Source organism: Lates calcarifer, linkage group LG24 (assembly GCF_001640805.2).
Source record: "Lates calcarifer isolate ASB-BC8 linkage group LG24, TLL_Latcal_v3, whole genome shotgun sequence".
NCBI classification, from domain to species: Eukaryota; Metazoa; Chordata; class Actinopteri; family Centropomidae; genus Lates; species Lates calcarifer.
The window spans coordinates 17104691-17125812 of record NC_066856.1 but is presented as its reverse complement, the minus strand read 5'-3'; the positions used below and the strand labels follow the sequence as shown (position 1 = coordinate 17125812).

Here is a 21122-nt window from a genome sequence, read left to right as displayed (position 1 = left end):
CCTTGTTTAGCTACAGAGGCATTTTCACACACTAACTCGTTACTACCTAGCTCTGGCCACACTCAAAACATATAAACTCTCATTCAAACTGCAGCACCGCAACATGAATTAAAAATACCAGTTATAAAGCTCCATTGAAAATCGTTGTCATGGCCTCTTTGTGCATCCAGTGTGAACACATGGGGAAAGCTCCCGTTCAATGGTCTTAATGCACTAATGCTCTCTAATGCATTCAGTTGGTACAAAGCAGACATCAGGCATACACGTTCTCAGTGTGATGAAATTGATTTTCAACATGTTCTTTGTCCCCTATTGGCAAAAACACATCAGAGAAGCTCTAAGATGCTGTTCACTTATTGAAGCAAAATGTTCTCTCTCACAAGAGTGTGTCCCCCAGTCCAACCACAACATAAGAACACATTATGTTGCCTCCACAACATAACAACTGAGGATGAACTGCAGTCTTCAGTGTAAAGTTGTGGATTATCCACACTACTTCAGATACATCAGACTAATATTCAACAACTTCATCTGTTTAACCTTAGGTTATCCTTAAACATAATTTAAAGGGGTCTTTAATTTGACACATATAAAAACTCTAAATTAAGTTGACCCAGATGTTACAATAACCTTATTAGCACAAACTTAACCTTAAATAGTAACTTAACACCAGGCTGAGAAGCAGTGTTTCTTGGCTCTCTGTGGTTCAAAGTTTCAAGGCTGTTTCACCTCTGATCACACCCAAAATCACTTAAAACAGTGGTTAGCAGTGTGCTCTGTTTTATCTGTAACACATCCCAGCAGTGATGTAATCGTGTGCTGACACACAGTGGAGTAGAGTTTTACATCACTGCAGCAAAATGGGTGGTTAAACCACTGAAGGTCAGAAAAAGCCTGGCACCTTTAGTGGGTTAAGATGCTCTTGAAACTCAGATGAACACAAATGTAGCCACAAACATAACCTGGAGCTAAAGTTCACACACACTAACATAAACCTACAGTTAGCTTAAGTTAACATTAATCCCCAGGTTTTTAGCCATGCTAACCAAATAGTTCTAGGGATGACAATGTTGGTTTGATGATCAGTCTGCTGGTCGACCACTGTGGTGAAATATCAAATTAGCTACTAAATAGATTGCTATGGAATGTTTAAACACTTATCCCCACAGGATGAATCCTTAAGACTTTGGTTGACCCATGCCTTTTTTCCTCAAATGCCACCATGAGTTTGACATTTGTGGCATCTGAGGGAAATTTCTACTCTATATAACTATCTGATGGATTGACGTTTTGTATACACAATCATGTTCCACACAGAAGGAACTGTGATCACTTAGGTGATCCCCTGGCTTTTCCTCTAGCACCATTTCCAGGTCAAATTTTTAATTTGTCCAGCACTTTGGTACTTGCAAAGCTAAAGAGATTAGTAGATGTTACACTAAGATGGTGAACATGGTCATCACACTTGTGTAACATTGGCATGTTAGCATTGAGAGCATTGTAAAATTAAGATTTCACTCAAAAGGCAGCCTCACAAATACATTAGCATGGCTGTCTTGCTGTTGGATGGTGCCAGTGAGTTCAAATTCAGACATCAAAATGCAACTTACTCCACAAGAAAACTGAGTTCATTCAATTAAGGAAATAGGAAAGGATAATCACTTGCCAAGTATTTTAACAGAAACAAAATTGGGATGGAGGTGAGCACCAATTTAGCTACAAAGAGTGTCCATTCAGTCCAATCAGTATTAACTGACCTGTCCCTAACAAATCTGTAGAAGGATTACAGGGATCGATAGGTCTATTCAAGTTTCAAATTGTCACCAGTGTTTGTTTTTGCCAGTTTTGTTTTGTACGTGAATATTTAGGTTTTTTTTTTCAACTTTAAGTTACTTAACTTTAAGCTAGCTCCAAATCTCAAAATATTCACTTTCATGTAATAATTTTACATGAAATAATACAATCTTGAACAGTGAGATAAAATGTGAAATGTATTAGAATGAAAGCCCAAAGGTCTGACAGGCCAGTAACTTTAAAAAGCAAGTGTTCTCTATCCATTGTAAAACTCAAGTATATCAATCACAGTTAATTTTGATATCTTATCGCCTGAAGCAACTCATGGGTCAGTGACAACTGATAATAAATGTGTGATAAAAACTCACTGAATAGCTTTCTAAGCTTCACTCAGACCCAAAGATTACCCAGGAGTGTTTTTTTTTTTTTGTCTTCTTCTTCTTCTCTGAAAAGATAGCAAATGACTGAGTGGGGGAGAACCTGTATTTCACTGATATAAGCAGGAGTAGAGCATATAATTCAGTGGCAATTGACAGCACCCTGAGGATCACTGAAATGAGATAATAAACTCCAGAGTGCAAACCCAGGGACTGTGTGGACTTCTAATCTCCAAAATGGTAAAGAAGGAAGATTTGATCATGCTGTGTAACTGCCAGTTAGAATCTTATAGTATCTCTGCTTGGTTGTATAATGCAAATGAATTATACATTTTGTCTGAGTGATTAATTAATTATTAATAATGGTCAATATCAAATGAGAAAACTCTTTTGAATTACACAAAAATCGGTACAATTTGTAATCGGTTTGTCTACATGTACATGTCTATTCCATCAGGCCATGAAGTGAAGCATTTCCAGGGACTGAATACATTATGAGACACTTTTAAGGACTGACTTTCTGTAGTAATTAGCACTCTGCATGCAATGCCAATTCCAGCAGCCAGTGTACCACATTTTCATATCAGTAGAACAATAGCCAAATCAAAAGCCCCAATCAAGCTTCCTGTGGCGTTTGATGTTCGAACAAAGTCGGACGCTCATTTGCTGGAACACTCTGAAATTGGGGCTGCACGCTCATTTGCCAGAATGAGATGCGCATTAGCTGAGCATTTGATTCAATTTCAGTTACTAGTTAACAAAGGGAAAACATAAACAAGATGGCGACACAATTAATGACCAATATTATTTTTCCCCCACTCACTTTGTCCGTTTTAATCTGTGTGTTGTCTTTGTACAAAGCAGCATACTGAGCTGCAGCATCTCCATAGAAACTAGGCTGCCGCTGGGCATTTGGAGTGTGCCCAGCAAATGTCATGATAAAAGTCAGTATTTCAGGCATGGGCACTAAACACCACTGAGGAGACATGTAATGGCTGCCAATATTTTGAGTGAGGAAAATCAGCAGGGGGTTGACATTGTCGCCTCTGACCAATTCCCTTCCACCCAGACTCATTCTTTATAGCTGGGGGAAGCAGGAGTAGGGACGCATGCCAGCAGATAGGCAGTCCAGGACAGAGCTGACAACATGACTGTCAGACTGATGACAGGGACGCGTGCTTTTCAAGTAGAGAAAGATGATATTGCAGCAGGCTGCCTACTTTCACGCTCACATCACCATAATGTGATGAGCTGTCACATTAAAATCCTCCAGTTGGTCAATTTGGAGCGCCATCAGTATTCCCTGGCGAGAATTATTGCAGCCATAACAATAACACTAAAGGTTTGAGGCGATAAATGTCAGCAGGAACACTGGTTGGAAGACTGGGCCAGGCTTTGAAAGGCAAGCTCATTCCTCTAGGCCTGTGCCAGGCTGAGCAGCCAGATGCCAAGATTTGGGCACAGCCTTTAGCCCCCTGCAGGCTGCTGAGTGTCTCTATGTGCTGCCTCATTGGGCAATTTATGTCACTAAAGGAAGTGAGGAGGAATTTGTTGTCCATTTGTGTCTAAAAACTTGCAACTCTAGAGTATGAAATTTTTAACAACCTCCACAGACAGAGTCTGAAACCTGAGGTTAAATAAGACAAAGCTCACCGCAGCTGTGTGTATCAGTTTGGGCTGTCACACTTCCCCGACACTGGCACAAACAACCCCTGGCAGCATGTCCAATGAAGCTGGAGCACCAAGCTTCTCCTAATTCGCATCTGAGCCTACAGGCAATTACCTGCTTATCGTTCGTGACTAGCACTCGCTCTTCTGAATGTTTGTCACCAACATGGAGGTGGCGCTGAGATGACAGAGAGACCCAAGGGGGGTGACGGTGAACCTGGCAACGCTCAACGTTTCAATTAAAGGCTCGGCGGAACATGGCGGCTCCTGATCGCCTTCCCGCTCCACAGCTCTGGGCCCCTAATTACAGCAGGTCGATAAGGCCAGAAAACACAGCTCGAACGGACTGAAGCAAGGCGCAGATAAACACACGCAAACGAAGACAAGAACACAAAGACATATTAACTTACACACTGATCCACACAATGTATATAAGGACACACACACACACACACAGATATGGGCTGATACACCCCTGACAGCCTGAAGCATGATTAATCTGACTTGCTCGCTATTTTCGCTCTGCATACAAAATGTACCTGCAACCATAGAAACTGGAAATTTCTGGTTCAAAAACCCATTGTATAAAAAATATATTCTGACAGATATTTTTCCACCTGCATTTAGCTTATTTACCTCCTTATGAAACCATGCTTTTCTCCTGAATACAAGGGAGAGAGGACATAAAACCTTGGTTTAAAATTCTTCGTGAGTTGCTTCATTTATGGAAGTATGACCATTCAGGTTGATATAGAAAAGAGCTGAATGGTGTTTAATGAGATCTATATGGATATTCTGTGCTGACTCCCATAGCTTAGAGACACAATTAGAATACAACAAAAGGACGAAAAACGTATATTTTTTAGCACCTGACAGAAAAAAAACACTGACCTTTTCCTAAATGAGGAGGTTTTCCATGCAGTTTGGAAACTCCTCCCGAGGTGTTTTCACACAGCCTCGGACACACATGCAGTCATACACACACACCTGATGTCTACACCGACTATTAGCGAGATGGAGGATTGTCATGACATTTAGTTTGACCGTTGCTCCAAACACTGAATATTTATTGCTGTATTAAAGCGCACCCCCTCCCCTGTGTTATAAGCCATTTCGGCAAAGAACATTTAAATCATGACAACAATCATGATGAATCGCTGTTGTGGCTGCCTGGCAATCTCGCCTCTAATCTCCACTTCAGACCTCAACATCACGGCTCAATTGTTCATAATTGCCCTTAACATGAACTATGGCACAAACATTAGGGGCATCCAATTCTCCTCTAAATCCATCTTTCATTCCCTCTTATCAGTCAAGGGCACTCAGCAAACAGGAGGAATTGGCCTATTATCTATTTGCATTCCAAAAGTGAATCATCTCATCATTCTTTGCTTTTCCAAACCTATTTTGGCCAAACTGCTTATCTCTCTCATTAAGAAGTGGCTGTGCTGAAAAGGTACAACATAGTGAGAAGGGAAAAAGGCAAAATAGATTAAGTGTATGTGATAACACCTGATGACCTAACAACTACTACCAGGTACTGATTAACCACAGGAGAAATCTCTTTGCAAGAAATGAAATAATCACAATAAGCCTGACACACAAGGTTCAGTTATGTGATTTCAAATTAGATCTCTGCATAGCCTAAAGGAAACATACTCTAGCATGTCAGTCTGAGTTGGAAGCAAAGTAGCTAGAACCTGAAAAAAAGAACCAAACATTCAAATTATGCAGAGATTATACAGGGGGCAGTTCAGTTTCACCTCATAAATATGAAAAACTGCCTCTTGGGAGGTGAGTAAAGTTTGCACTTTACATTTTCAACATTTTACCAACACTCTTATACAGAATTTCTCACAGTGAAGAAGCAGGTGGTGGTACCTTCCTTAAAACTTGGTAACTTAGAGCCAACTTGCAGGGCTAGATGGTAAACTACTGTGACCGGGCTTTTAGCTGTGACAAACTGCCCAATTCTTTACTATGTCCTAAAATATACCATCTTATAAAGGGACTTCCTGTCTGATCAACAGGTGACTTTAACATCTGGTTTGGCAACGCGTTTTGGTCACCCATATGCTTGTCACGTGAGCTGTGAAATGTCTGTGAAAATGGAATCTACAGTATATTAACATTAAGCCAGTTGATGTATAGCAGAACATCTGTGATAACAGATGAAGATGCACCGATACTCCAATTTGTAAGAAGGAAACTATATGGCACTGACACGCCATTACTGCGCAATGCTGTCTGGCACATTCTGTAGGCAAGTTCATGCAGAAACAGAACAGCCAAAGCAGGTGCTGTGCAGATGATTCCTCTGCCCCGCTGTGTTTTGTGTGCAAGTTGCTACTTTAATTAACATCTGTTTAAGCACTTATCACTTGAGCTATTCATCAGAGGGCCACTGAGGCAGCAGCTCTGCCACAGTGAGGTGAATGAAACAAAACATAGCTAATTAAAACCACACTTGTTTTCTCTGGTTTTTTATATATATATATATATGTGTGTGTGTGTGTGTGTGTGTGTATATATATATATACACACATACACACACACACACACACACATATATATTCGGAAAGTGAAAATGTTCAAGTCAAGTGCCATAAATTATAGAATATCTAAACCTTTCATCATCCTAAATGAGCTTGTTCCCGTCTAACTTTTTCCTGCTGTCAATATTTTCGTTTGACTTTCAAGTGAGCATCTTTACATTTTATGCTTGAATTTATCAGCTCATTGCAGGCACTGTGTCGAATAAACAACTTTTTATCAATATTTGACAAGAACACATCCTGAGAAACCTTACTGAAGATGAATATGACATTGAGCACATTCAGGTTACTAAGTGAATATCACAGTGGAAGAAATATAAGAATATAAATAAGTACACAGTGAACAAATATTCTACTAGATAGTCGTGCACAGTTGACCACATGCTTCCTCTGGTCCATATAATGACCTCATGGAAAGTGAACAGCTGCAGCTCTTTCAGGCGTATTCATATATCACAAATGCTAAGAGAAATAGAAAATATGACTTGGTAACAGCACAAAGCTACAAAGTGAGTAAGACCCAAGCCCCAAGCCCTACCATCCCACCCATGCTATGGCTTGCCAATGATTCACTTCCTTCTTTGGCCCTTGGGTGTCTATTCTCTTCAGGAACACCCACAGGCTGCTCCGCTCAGCTGTTTCTCAAGCTGCCTCCACGGTCTGATCTGAGGGTTTGGATTTGAATCCCACCCTCCCAAGGTTTTTTTACTGCTCTGCCTGTATGAAATGCTACAAATTCAGCTTTAACAGGCCAGAGCTCGCTTTTCATCTCGCCTCTTACACACAATGATGGGGCTGGATGACGTGAGGCATTTCTGCTCAAGTCTTACTCATTAAATGTTGGGTGCTGTGATCCTGCTTTAAAGCTGCACTGGACTCCAAATGGCTGTGAGAAGTAACAGAATTATAAAGCTCGGAAAAACCCAATTTCTCATGTAATGTGATATGATGGAACTGCTCGCTGCACATGGATGTTAAACAGGCAGGACCCACCCCCCAAAAAAAAACACAAGAGACAGAGTGTTTTCCTGGAAATGGGACTTGTCATTTTTTAGAGAAGTCGTCTCCATATCAATCGGCAGAATTTAATAAGAGCCACTGATTTGTGCCAAATTTGCAGGTTCCCCATGACACTACTCTTGTACTCTACTGTACTTTGACAACAAACAAAAGTGTTACTTAGCTTTACATTAGTCCAAATTGTCTCGCCTGTGTAAGTGCATTACTGTCCTTACCCCCGACTCGACCTTTCACAGTCTCAGAACCTCCACCCTGATGCAGTAATGAGGGTTAGTGGTGTGACTCTCAGCGGACCACGACTAGCTGATTACTGGAGAACTGCTGCTGCTGTTGCTATCTCTGGTGAGCTGCCCTCTATCTCTGTCCTCTGTCCCCGGACCACAAGCCCTGCTAGCAGACCATCAATCAGGAGGCCACAACAGGACCTCACGTAATCACAGTGGCTGTGTCTGTTTGTGTGTAGGTGCTACCAGATGTAATATGTGTGCACACTTGTGCAAGCATGCATGTCTATGTTACATTGCCGATTTTACAACCTAATACGCTTGAAGCAATTTCTCACTTTGCTGGAGCTTCACGCCTCAGGAAGATCCACTGACAGCCACCATTTGCTATTTACTGGTGTTTCAGCACCACCAGGTCTCTAATCTTGTCAGTAATTACCAAAAAGATTGGTTTCTGCAGGTGTTAAGAATAATTCTCAAAATCAAGTGATTCAAAAACAATTGCAAACACCTAATGCAGCCAATACCATATAGGCTAATAAGCCAAAGCCAAAATACATTTGAGATATTTTAGATTAGGACCGCGACAAAGATATTAGAAAAGATGAGTCGATTGTTTGATAAGTCGATAGACAGAACATTTAATGATTCAAGCAAAAAAAATATTCTCTGAATTTGCTGCTTTTCACTTGGTCATATTATTGTAAATTAAATATCTTTATGTTTAATATTGTTCTAAGAAAACATATTTTGAAGTTGTCACCTTGGGATCTTGAAATTTGTGATCATTTTTCACTGTTTCTACTTTTTGTAGATTCAATTATTAATTGATTAGAAATAATTAATATTGATTATTGCAGCCCTATCTCTGTCTGTAAACTGGCAGAAACAAGCAGCAGATTCTCACATTTGAAAAACTGGAAGCAGCAAAGTTCTGCCATTTTTGCTTTACAAATGACAATCAATTATCAAATTTGTTTTCCATTTAGTTCTCATTTCACTGCAATCTAGTATCACCTCAGAGCCCATCAGTTGCCTTTGTTGATATTTATGCCTGCACAGTCTGCCCTAAATGTGCAGAATATGCAAGGTGGGACCGGCAGACCTTTGCCTGCCTCCGAGGGTGTGACCGACAGTTTGCAGCTAAATCGCAGCAGGGGAAGATTGTCTGCTTGGCAGGATAAAGCCGAGTGTCCCTCTCACCTTTTCTGTCATCCTTAGAGAGGTGGAGCGCACAGGTGGAGGCTAGCAGTGACAGACACTGTCTAAAGTTACTGCTTGTGTTGAAAGACTGGCTCGAAGAGAGGGATGATAGTGGTACAGTTTAGGAACTTGACAAAATAAAACTGTATCTTGTCTGTGACCGTGAGCAGCAGACTGAACATGTTGCAATGGGATAACAGGATACCACACTCACAAATTCACAGACATACACTAAATGAATCTCAAGGTCTTGTCTGGTTAAGTTGAAGGTCTGAAAAGGAGATAATAATGGGGTAACAAGGGTAGAGATTGTCCAGAAATCGTATCTGGTACAAACAGAGTGCTTGTTGAATTATTACTACGTTGCTACGAATTTGAAAAAGTGCCATTTTTAAAGGTTTTACAAAGTTACATTTATTTTCCTTCAAATCCATAAACTTTCAAGACTTTCAATGTCTGTGGGAGGCCATGCAATAATGACAGTCATTGCATTATTGTTCAAATTTACGTCTCTCTACTGTGGGAGGAGGTGCATTGTTTGTCAACCCTGACATTAACAAAGCACAATAGAAAATGAGCTGTGCTTTTTTCAGAACATAAAATACTGATATTCCAAAACAAACGCCATTGTTTCCTCCATCATTTAGTCTGTGAGGCACTTGTACCTCTATGGAGGCGGGTCAACAGATGCTCCATCACTACTGACTGACAGTTACGAGGTTGAAAAGAAAAACAGAGCAGACCCTGCACCACACAGAGAATGCAACAGTGTTCTCATCCTTCAGGATTGGTGAGAAAACTCGGGCTTTCCTCAAGCGCCCAGAAGATTTAAAACGCTTTATCAAAGCAGGAGCATGACATGATGGTTTAAATACGATGAAAACTGTTGATATGAACCGGCGGTCGCACTTTTGCAGGCCTTTCCACACGCTCAGTCAGATTCAACTTGGGCTAATTGAGCTGATTTGCGTGTCCCTGCCGCAAGGTGACGCGCACTGGTTGTAATGGAAAACACAAACTGCTCGTTGTCTCCCGTGCGTAAAGTCACTGCATAATGATCACTGCATAATAACACTGATGATGATCACAACCGAGGCACGAGGCTGTAAACCCCTCCACCCCCGTCGTGATGAAGTGACAGCACAGCGCCGGGTATCACTTCCAATTGACTCCGAGTCTAATTCTAACACTGGGTACCAAATGATCCCCCCCCCCCCCCCCCCAGCACACCAGCAAACGGTCAGAAAAGTCACCGCAGCGCTTCGTGTAAATTCTATTCAATGTTGGCGAACCAAAGCAGGGAGACACAGGTTAATGTTGATATTAATAGGCCAGGGCAAAGAAGGGTGAGAGTAAAGCTCATCGGTACCTGGTCTTGCTGTTGAGACGCTTTCGACGGTGCATTGCCTTCCTTCGCAGTGGTCATGATTCCCTAAAGCTGGGAGAAACTGTTGTTTCCCCGGCAGGAGGTGAAAAAATGCAAATATTGAAAACTGAAAATACACCGGTGCAGCAGGAGCAGCAGCAGCAGAGACGGTCTATTCACGGCGCCTGTACGGCTGCGTTTGCAGCGGCCAAGGTGTGAAATAACAAGTGGTGGAAGAGGGACGCGCTGCTCAAGATGAGAAAAGGAAAAAGATTCTCAGTGGAAGAGAAAGAGAGGAGGAGGAGACAGCAGAGAGAGAGAGAGAGAGAGAGAAGCCGCGCATCCCTTCTTTAAACGCTTGATGCGGGACTCTGTGTGCGCCATTCAATATTCCACAGGCGCGTGCGCCCACACACGCATGCTTGGTTTGCAAGTCAACTAGAGTGGCTATCAATTAAAAATGCACATTGAAATTAAGCACTGAAACTTTAATGCTGAATTCATGAGGAATATAACCTAATAAAATATTCATTTGCAACCAGACAGGACATTCTAACACACACAGTATAACAATTTATGATCCTCACAGTTTATTCTTATTTATTACAAAATAAAACTCAAGCTCATTAATTCAAACTCAGTATCACAAACTGGGTGAGTAAAAATTAAAGCAGCAAAGATCGTGAATTTTTTCTCTCCCAGTATTCCTGCAGCATGCACATAACAGTTTCTGCATTAGATAACGTTCTGGCTGTAATAAGGAAGAAAACATTAATGCTCTGCTGTACTGATGCATTACTAGTAGTAGTGCTGAAACACTAAGTGGCTTGAATGTACTGTAACAGGATTAATACTCACACAGGAGCAGCAGATGTAATAACACTGAGAGTCAATGGTGAGAATGTTTGAAATAATGTTAAAGACATGAGTGGCTGTAAAAAGTTATGATCCAGGGGATGAAGTAGTTGCTATAAAGTTTAGTCAAGCTGAGATTTAGACTAAATCTTGGAGACTGAAATATAATTAGCATATTCAGTTGACTGCAGCAGTATTGAAAGAAACCTGTCATGTTGTCTATGTCTGGCGATAAGAACCAAACTTCTTTTCATGGGCTTGTTCAATTAAGCCGTACCTGTTGTACAACCCCTGTTAAACACTGCGCGGAAATGACTTGCTTTGATTTGTTCTGAGATGTACTTAATGTTAATTAATACCTTCGTCTCCAGTTTGACTCTTTATATTGCAGGTTTGTAGCCGAATGTACCACGCCGTTAATTAAAATCAGGTGGCAGCTGGGTGAAGTCAATTACCTCAGAATCCCAAATGAACGTCTGCAGTGTTGCTTCATGTGACCACTGGAGCACAACGAGCAGAAAAAAGGTGCCGTCCTTCAAAAAAGATACTCTCAAAGGAAAAAAATCCACTGTGGAATATCCTTGGATGAGAAATTAATGTGTCATTTTGTGCCAAAGTGCAGTTCTGTGATTTACTTTGACACAACCTTGCCCTTTGAGTCTCAGTGTTGTTGGCCAATTTTCTACATATGCATGAATGATGGTCCCCAGAGGAAGAGGTTTCTCTGTGTTGTAAATGCAAAGGAGCAAGGAGCTTGAGAAAAGTGAGAGTTGAATGGGAGCAGTGGCTACATTTGCCACATCTGCTTAGTCAGCCTGACTAATGCGCAATTCAAGACAACAGTGAACTCTGAAACTTCTGAATGGGAACTTCTGAATTGCAAAGAACATGCATTTGAACTGAAACACATTAATAAGTTTTTACAGCTGCTTGCTGTGGTTGAGCAAGACCTACAATGTGGGCTAACTCACTAATATATTAAGAATGTAAATATATCATGCACAATAGCAAATGGCTTGTTAAAAGTAATTAAATGGTGTTTGTAATATTACTGCCCCTATCAGTCATGACAGGGGATGCTATGATAGGTGTTATGACATCGAGTCAGTTTCCTAGCAAATAGTTCTGCCCATTCATTCATTGAAATGTATATATTTTTTCCGTGTCATGAACGCAACATAAGAATCTACAGCTATGCTATGGTCTTGGTGAGGCTGTATTTACGCACAGAGGTAATCCTATCAATATATCCAATCCAAGAGTTATTAAGGCATTGACCTCATGGTGGTGCTGGAGGAAAACTTAGTGAGAGGCTTCATCCTCTGGGGAACATAAATGAACAAAGTGTTGGACTAACCAACCAATATTTCTTGAGCCATGCTGCTATTGTGGCAAAAAACCCATCAAAGAGGACCTTGTATTTCACAAGTTATTGTATTGACAGTGGATCTGCAATAACAAAAACCAGTGCTGCATTGCACTGTGGTCTATTTGTAGGTAATGTTCTTCAACTGGTCTCTCTGAAAATGTTAAAAATGCAAAGTTTTTATTTGAAGAAATCTTTTGCATTTTAATTCCCCACAAATAAAGCCACCAAAACAGCTGTGCTGCTATTTGTGATGTATGAAGAAGAATGAAAGCCCACCCGGTGCTTCACAGCCCCAGCCGCTGCACTTGTGGCTCAAAACTACATTAGCAGCCCTCTCCAACAAACTCAGCCTGTATTTACCATCAAGAGGATGATGTATGAAACTGAAACGACTTCTCAACAGCCAATCAATCAGCTCCAAACTAATGACGACCACTCTGGGCCAAAGCCCTATTGGCTGATGACGGATGCTATGTGGTCAGGCCGCGGCAGCCGAGAACACAATAAGCACCTTATTGTGGCTGTGTTACAGAGTGAGTGTACAAACCTCATGTCTCTGATGTTGACAAATGGAAAAGAGACGGCGGTGATGAATGCTCCTGAGGGTGGCTCTGTTTAAATACACATTCCTGGAAAGTCACGAATTAAGTGACTGACGGTGCCAACCTGCCTGAACAAATGGAGCCATCCGCTCACTTCTGCCTCATCATTTCACTGCCAATGCCAAGCTAGAAGCCAGCCTGATGAATTGGAGGCCCTTTTGCCTAATTAAAACTTCAACATAATCAATACCTGCCACAATCTTAAAATACTATACACCAATGCATTATTTTGGCATTGATTATAGCTTTGTAATTACTGGAAACATAATCGTGGCCATAGGGTGATGATTATGTAGATAAAACTAATTGCTACAGTTAAAGTGGCATCTTCAATTAATCCTGCAAAAATTCTGACTCTGGTATTTATATTTGAGTTGCTCAAATACATCCGTGGGATGTAGTGACTGACTCACAGAGGTGCTTGTGAATGCTTTCAAAAATATACTCCATATGCTAAAAACACAGAGAAAATGGATAAGATTCAAAAATCCAACCGAGTGGAAGCCTAGAAAAACAGGCTCCTCTGATCATTTCAACCTGAGAGGATGAGGTGAAAAGGGAGAGGCTTCTGGTCTGAAAGCCACTAGAACACACACACATATATATATATATATATATATATATTTGCACAGACTGACTCCAATTCTGTTTTCTTTTTTCTATTTAATTTCTAGATTGCTAGAAGCACAAACGAATGCAAAGGCTGCCCAAGGCTTTTAGTTTATGTAAAGCAAACAGTTGTTTCCACGGGCGCTCTGGCTGTACAGCTTTTTTAATTGAGATATTTGGAGAACTAAAGCGTTAAATCCCAGCTAACACCACTGGGTACGAGAGGGATCATGCACATTACATGGAAATCTGGTGTGTTTTTGATTAAGTCTCTTTTCAAAATCCTAGGAACTCAGAAATTGCACCCATGCAGAGCAAAGCAGTGCAGTATACTCTGAGAAAAAATATATAGCCTTAGCTGGTTAAATATATGATTGCACAAAGTATGGTGGTTTTTGTTTTCACCCACATAAAATAGGCTCCCTATTTGGTTTCAAGTATATGCATGCACATATCCACATCCATAAAATGTGTCCCAACACACCCATTTGAGAAGAAAATGGAATCTAAAAAAAATATAAGTTATAGCCAGCTCCAGTCTCCTAGAACATATCCTGTCATTGCATATGGCCAAAGCCATCTATCAGTGTTACATTAATTCCAAAATCAAACCCTACAATGCACCAAGCCCCCAGTGCGTAGAATAGCCAGGGGAACAAGTGTAATGGGATGTTTCAAAAACAAAAGTTGTTCAGCGCTGTAAAACCCCATGACTTGTTTTGATTAAATACTTTGAGGAGGTATCTGCTTCCTTGTGGGCTGCAGTGTTATTTCTCGGAACGTAAATTTTCATTCGGACACATCCCGTATAGTATATGATGGAGGAAGCTTGCTCACAAAATAAGACCAATATCAGCCCAGAGAGAGGTCGACAATGGATAAGTGATTACTCTGGCACTGACACAGAGCAAGACCAAAGGTCTGGGATTCACATTCTAAGACTCTGCTTCCCAGCAGGTGGTGTGTCATAGACATATGTGCCTCAATTTTTCCACTCTTATTTGTCTGACACATGACGGCAAGTGCCAGGATATTGGAAAAAAGTAATTGTTTTTCCATCTCTACCTCGTGACTCCCTCTCCCCTGCGAACACTCTACGTGAGGCCCTTAAATAAATACAGCTCGGACCCATCATTCTGACAGAGAGCGAATGCATCAGGATGCAGTTTCTTCTCTTGCCTGGCATACAGCGCTTTATGCCAGGTGTGACTCATCAGCCTTCACACCACTCAGCCATGAAATGTCAACAGATCCAGATTCCACAACCATGCCTGTGTTTCCAGCACCAAGATGATGAGCATGTCTGGTGGCGATGAATGAGTTTCCAGCCTTTTCCTCATTAGCATACTCATTGTGGACAGTATGTCCTCCCTGCTGGAGCCTAAGACTGAAGCTCAGGAATAAAAGCAGAAGCCATTCAGGTCCTCCAATAGAAGACTTCTGAGGCTGTAAAAACAGATAGCTTCTGGATGCATTTGTGGTACTTCTTGCTTCAGATGCAACTAAAGTAAAAAGCCTCTGTGTATTTACATGTCATTGTTGAAGTTTTACTCCTGCACAATGTAGTTTTTCTCCCTGAGTTAATAAATGCTAATGACATATTCTTAACAGGTGTCACGTGGACATCATCTTGTTTTTGAAAGGCTCCGTTGTCATGACAACAGCAGCTGCTTCATGCACTAAATGGGGTTTGTTCAGGATTGCTTTAAGTCAGTGCTTTGTGTTTTTTTATTTCATAATACGCTTCAAAAACTGATCTGACTCTGAATAGCTTTTTGAAATAATCCCCAAACCCATTTGAAAAACAATATCATCAGTGGATCGCACATATCCAAAACCAAAACGAAAAATCAGAGCAATCATAGAAGGCACGACAAATAATACCATGTCACACACTCTTTGAGAAGACGATGAGTGGCTGATTCAGCAGGGTATCATTCCTCCAAGGACTGAGACTTCCTGCAATAATAGCACTTCTTCCAAACAGCACCTGCTAACACATTTAAGGCCTCGATAAAAGGCTGGCATACTACACATTTCAGCAACAGGTAAAGGACACCTCCCCCCATACTGATCCAGACACCATCAAAAGCCTCACTGTGCTGAAATAGATTTCAGCACCACTTAATGGACAGCTCCAGCGGTGCATTTCACCTCCACATCCTGGACTGCTTTCAGCGAGAAGAGTCAACCTGGACAGAAAAATACCAGCACAATGGTCTTTTCCCCCCTTTTGAAGATGGAGAGTACTGAAGCATGAGGAAATGATCCTTGAATAGGCATCAAATGTCATTTGGGTCCTATAATTATTATAAATTGATATGGCTGGTAAGAATTCCCTTTTATATGACAGTTTCTTCATAATATCTTTTTGTAAATAATGAATTATGGCCTTGGTGAAGGTCTCTCGAAAAGTGATATTTGAGAGATTTTTTAAAATTTTGATCCAAAGAGCAGCAGAAAATGATACAAACTGCACAACCTACCAAAGGAGTAGGACGTAATACTATTATAAAGAAATATTATCAGCAAAATATACTTAAAGTATCAAAAGTAAATCCATCCATCCACCCATTATCTATACCACTTATCTGTTAAGGGTCGTGGGAGTGCTGGAGGTGAGAAGCCAGGTACACCCTGCACAGATCGCCAGTCCATCACGCAATTTGGAGTCACCAATTAACCAAAGCTGGTGGGAGGAAGCCAGAGTAGTAACCTGGAGAGAACCCAGTACCCAGTAGTATGGACTGACTATAAATGCATTTAGAGTGGCAGAGAAATGACAGTAATGAGCAACAACTTGAATATGCTGTGTAATTTTCTGCAGTGTCAAGAGGGGACTGTTTGTTCCCAGTGATGCAGTAATTGAGCAGGTACAAGAAAGCAAAGCAGAGGAGGAAGAAAAGAAAGGGCAACACAACCCTCTTGAACGAACATGCTGTTCTGAATCAGATATTAATGGTATGATAATATGCTTTCTTATCTTTCTGAAAAACTTTTTTTTCAGTTTCTACAAAATACATTTGATTGCAAAAGCAGTTGCAAGACTAATCTAAAGGGTCACAAGATGATTAAGTCTATAGGGGCAGCAGAAAACATGTCTCTGCTGCGCCATGTTATGCCTTTTTTCCTCTACTCTTGGATAATTGCACCTCTAATAAAAGCTTAGTTTAATTGGTCATAACACTTAGACATAAGCAACCAGTTGTGAGGAGTTGCAAGTAAAGATTGCTTCATTCTAAAGGGAATACTTGTAAAATTTCTCTGCTGCTGAGCACAGTCTCTTGGTGAAAGCGATTGACGGTGATGGTCACTTGCCAAGAGCTTCAGCCACTGTTAGTGCTGCTGCTTCAAGGCAGCCGGAATGCTACAGTGAGTTGCTATCGGTGAGTGGCAAGACGGGCAAGCTGGATTGGTGGCAGCTGATTAGCATGCTAACTTCAGCAGAATAGCAGTGATTGCTTTCCACTGCTAGAGACAGTTCTTGCCAAGTAAAGGAATGAAGTTTGATGCTGAACTCACAACGTTTCTTCTAGACTGGTAAGTAAACAGCTGCTCATGCTCTCGTTGGCTATAAAATGTACATATAGCACCTTAAAGGCATCACCAGCTAAAAAAGCTGGGGAGCCACTGGTCTAAGCTATGCCGTTTCCTCACAACAAATTTACTTAATTTTCAGTATCTATGAAGAAAAAAAAAGAATTTGGAATGTAACATTCAGTAATATAATGAACACAGAGAAAGCATAAACAAAGAAAATACACAACCTGCCTCTTAATTAGATGCAACTGGTCTAGTGTTATGACACTGTGCTCTATTAAAGCTTATTCAATAAACAGCAAGTGACCAAACTGTGCACTACAGCAGTTTTGTTCTTCTGCCTGAATGAGAAATAGAACTGTGTCTCCAAACAGAGTAAGCATCTTCTTTGTTTCACAGAAGTATTATGATACCGTAATGCCTGTTTTCCCTAAAACGACTCATGGTAAACTACAATCATGCTCTGGCTCCTTATGGCTTTAAAGTACAGTGTGTGAAGCTCAATTTAAAAAAAGACGAATACATAAAACATCACATGCAAAAGCAAAAAATTGATACTCTTTCTCATACTCTTTATGAGAAGGCATCTGTATTATCCACAACTACATTGGTTGAGCTGTAGCTGCTGGATGTGCTGCTCTCTCAGTCTCTACACCGTGATAAATCACAAGTCGAGAGAACATTTGTCACAGTGGGCCACATGTTCTTTCATCATACCAGGTCTCTCTCTCTTCCTCCCTCACTCACTTGGTCTCACTCCCCCACTCGCCTCTCATTCCTTCAACCTCCATAGTAGTTTCATTCCTCACAGAAAAAAAAGCTTTGTTGTGAATTTGTCACTGCTAGAGCCTCTGTGCTGTGCTACCCGTGCCCTTGGGTTTCTAATAGTGCCAAGCAGTGCATGGTGGTGCAGAGATAGAAGTGGAGCACGGTGGGGTGTTTTCTAACCCAGCCCAGGAGAAGAATAGACGGTTATGGTGCAAGGTTTCTGACAGGTAGGACACTGGTGCCACAGGGGACATTTGAATACAGAGACTTTACGGACATACACCACACTAAAGTGGTGTTTGACGTATGTACAGTGTGTGCCGGGGCTGTGGAGAGACGAATAAAAAGCATGCTACATTGGCTCCTGCAGATGAGGGGGGTTTGGTGATGCCTGGTGAGGGAAACAGTGTAATTGGATCTTCTTTTACAGGAGCTGGTATCCATATTCTACTTGACACATCCCCCCGAGTAGCAGAACTAACAAAAGCCACCCTCACCGTGATATACCGCGCGTGTCCTGTTGTTTCACTTCAAAATAATGCAGCAGAGCAACAAAACATCAGCAAGGAAGTGAGGGTCTGAAAGTAAAGGCAAACAGATTTCTGCCTGTGTCCCAGAGGCAAGCGTCAAAACGTCAAATAACTTGTCTGGAGCTTTTGCGATGGGACAAATCAGCCAAGATCACGAGCTGATTTAAGAGGTAATTATAGAAGTAAAAGTATTCCAGATATGTGGCTCGTACCCGTGGAGTATTCTTTTGTTTGAGGATGAGGTGAGGATGATTTGAAATATTAAAGGTGAGATTGCTAGCAGGGGGATCCTTCCTCGAAGCAGGCAATAAAATAACTCATTAAAACTCCCTGTCTCCTAAGACAGAAGATAAGCAACTGGGTAAGGAGGGTGGATTCTCACAAAGACAAACCAAATAACCTCGACGGCGGAGATTCGTTATCAAAATCACCTCTTTTATCAAGCTTTTCTGATTCAATGTCAAAGCCCTCTGCATAACAGTAATGACGTGAGTTTTAATAACAAGGACTTTGCCTGAATGGAGTTGATTAGAAAGTGCGGATGGTAAGAATTTGTGTGCACAGGTGAATTCAGATGAGATTTTTCTTATGGAGAACCCTGTGCTGTAGATGTTGAGCAGTGAAAACTGAAAAGCCCTCTGCCATAACGTCTTGAGCTGAATACCAGAAAAGACCAGTGCACACAGACAGAATGATTAGTGAAGATCAGAAAGATTCTATAAAGAAATAAAAATAAATAAATCATTATTAATAATCATGACATTTACATCTTAAGAGTGATGTCTGTGAGGGTGTGTTTGTGATGTCCGACCAATTCCCTATAGCCTGAATCTTTGTTTTGGCAAGTTCAAGGAGGTCTGGCGAAATTCAAGCACAAAGCACAGTAACAAAAAAGTGGAGATGAAGTGGGTTGTTGCTATACATATCATTAAAATGAGAGAAAAAAACAACCCCCAAACCACAGGTGCTGTTTCAGAGGAGGAAGAGCTATTTTCAAACTCAAAGCACAAAATGGTTGCCCAAGGATTTCCAACAGCTCATTATCTCTAGACCTCTGTGAACCTGACAAAACAAAGGTCTGGCTACGTGGCATTTGGTGTCGAACTGACAGGTTCATTGCAAAGAGAAAAAAAACAAAGGCTGATGGAAAACAGCTGATGCATAATATTACAGGAAATAAAACAAAATGAAGGAAAAGCGGTACAAATCTTGTTGGTGCCAGGAAAAGTTGATCAATGTACTGAGAAAGTACAAATTAAAAGTTTTAGCTGAAACTTTTACCTTGTTGAACTGTGATTACAGCATGTTACATGACTGTTGTTTACTGCAGATTCACTGCACATTTGTGACTTTGCTGTTTATCCAGATATTACTTTTTAAAGTATTTGTTGAGTCAAATGTCATAGGCACAGATGTTCCAAGTCAGTGTCTGATGGGTAAGTAAACAGCTGTTTATGCTAATGTTGACTATGTGGTAATAGCAAAACTTACAAATAGCTGCTTTAGGAGAGAGCGACAATTGTGTTGAGCTGGAGTTTTGCAACGGGAATGTCTCTGCTAAATGTGTGTTACTGAGAGGGTAAAGGTATCTATCAACAATCTCCACAGGCATCAAAAACTGTAGGAGAAAACACAAGCAGCCAAAGTTGACCAATCACAGTGTGTATAGTAGAGGTGCACATCAGCTACACAATAGCTACAGTGGCTCTGGAGTTCCCATTATAATGTTCCTTTAAGTCCAAAGAAGTTTTACTGGGTATTCCTGTTAAACTATCAGAACACCAACAACAAAGACCTGAGAAAATTGCATTTATGTGACAATAATTTATGCGACAATAACACAAACTGAGATTGTTTTTCATTCTGAACAAAAATGAATGACAGGAAATGGTCTCTCTGAAGGCATGAAAATGAGCTCTGATATTATCTGTATATTTTCCAAATAAATAGAAGCAAAACTCCAGTGTCAGACAGACAAGTCTAAACATTAACTTTTAATGGAGGCTTTACAGCCAAACTTATGACTGAACACCCGCTCAGTCGGCAGCACAGGCTGCTGGATAAGATCTATGTGAAGGCATGTTTGCTCTGATGGTTAATTGCTGTATAGTTGCCTAGTATAATTGAACATAATGTCCTGCTTTGTTTGCAGCTGGAGAGAACACAGTTGAAGCGGTAAAGGAGAGAGTATCTGTGACTGCCAGGAGCCACCTCTCTGTCTCTGTCTGTCTCTCTCTCTGCCAGTACTTGTCCTCCTATCAAGCAACAGGCCAGTTGCTTGATTGCCTGGGGTGGATGACTTGACCTTCCACTGTTCCCCCAGCAAGGGACACAAGCTGCCAAAGGATTTCCGATTGGCCAGGGCAAAACCTACCTAATTTACTTGAAACTGATTCGTGAGCAAATGCATTCTGCGACAAATATCAGGCCTGGCGGGCAGGGCTCTGCGGAGCGAAGGGTGAGTCTGTTAAGGACAGGGACAAAGTCTGGCATCTGGAAAGCTGATGATAGAATGAAAGACTAATAACAGGAGAGGAAAAAATAAACTATGGCCTATTATCAGGTTCTTCCACAGTCAGGGCAAATGCAGTTAATTCATGGGCAGAGTTTTCAATTAAGCAAAGAGAGTTTATGGTCTTAGA

At 41.1% G+C, this 21122-nt stretch overlaps 1 protein-coding gene across 5 annotated transcripts in view; it reads right to left on the bottom strand.

Moving 5' to 3' along the window:
* LOC108885088 (dipeptidyl aminopeptidase-like protein 6) overlaps nt 1-21122 on the bottom strand; it is a 178952-nt gene that overhangs the window by 75877 nt on the left and 81953 nt on the right. Inside the window, exon 1 of one of the 5 annotated variants that reach the window (XM_018679277.2) lies at nt 10211-10534. The exons of the other annotated variants lie outside the window; for them this stretch is intronic. Within the exon in view, the coding sequence (XP_018534793.1) occupies nt 10211-10267 (57 nt within the window). The 5' untranslated portion in view covers nt 10268-10534. Of the gene's footprint in view, nt 1-10210; nt 10535-21122 lie in introns of those variants that run through there. 5 annotated transcript variants of the gene reach the window in all.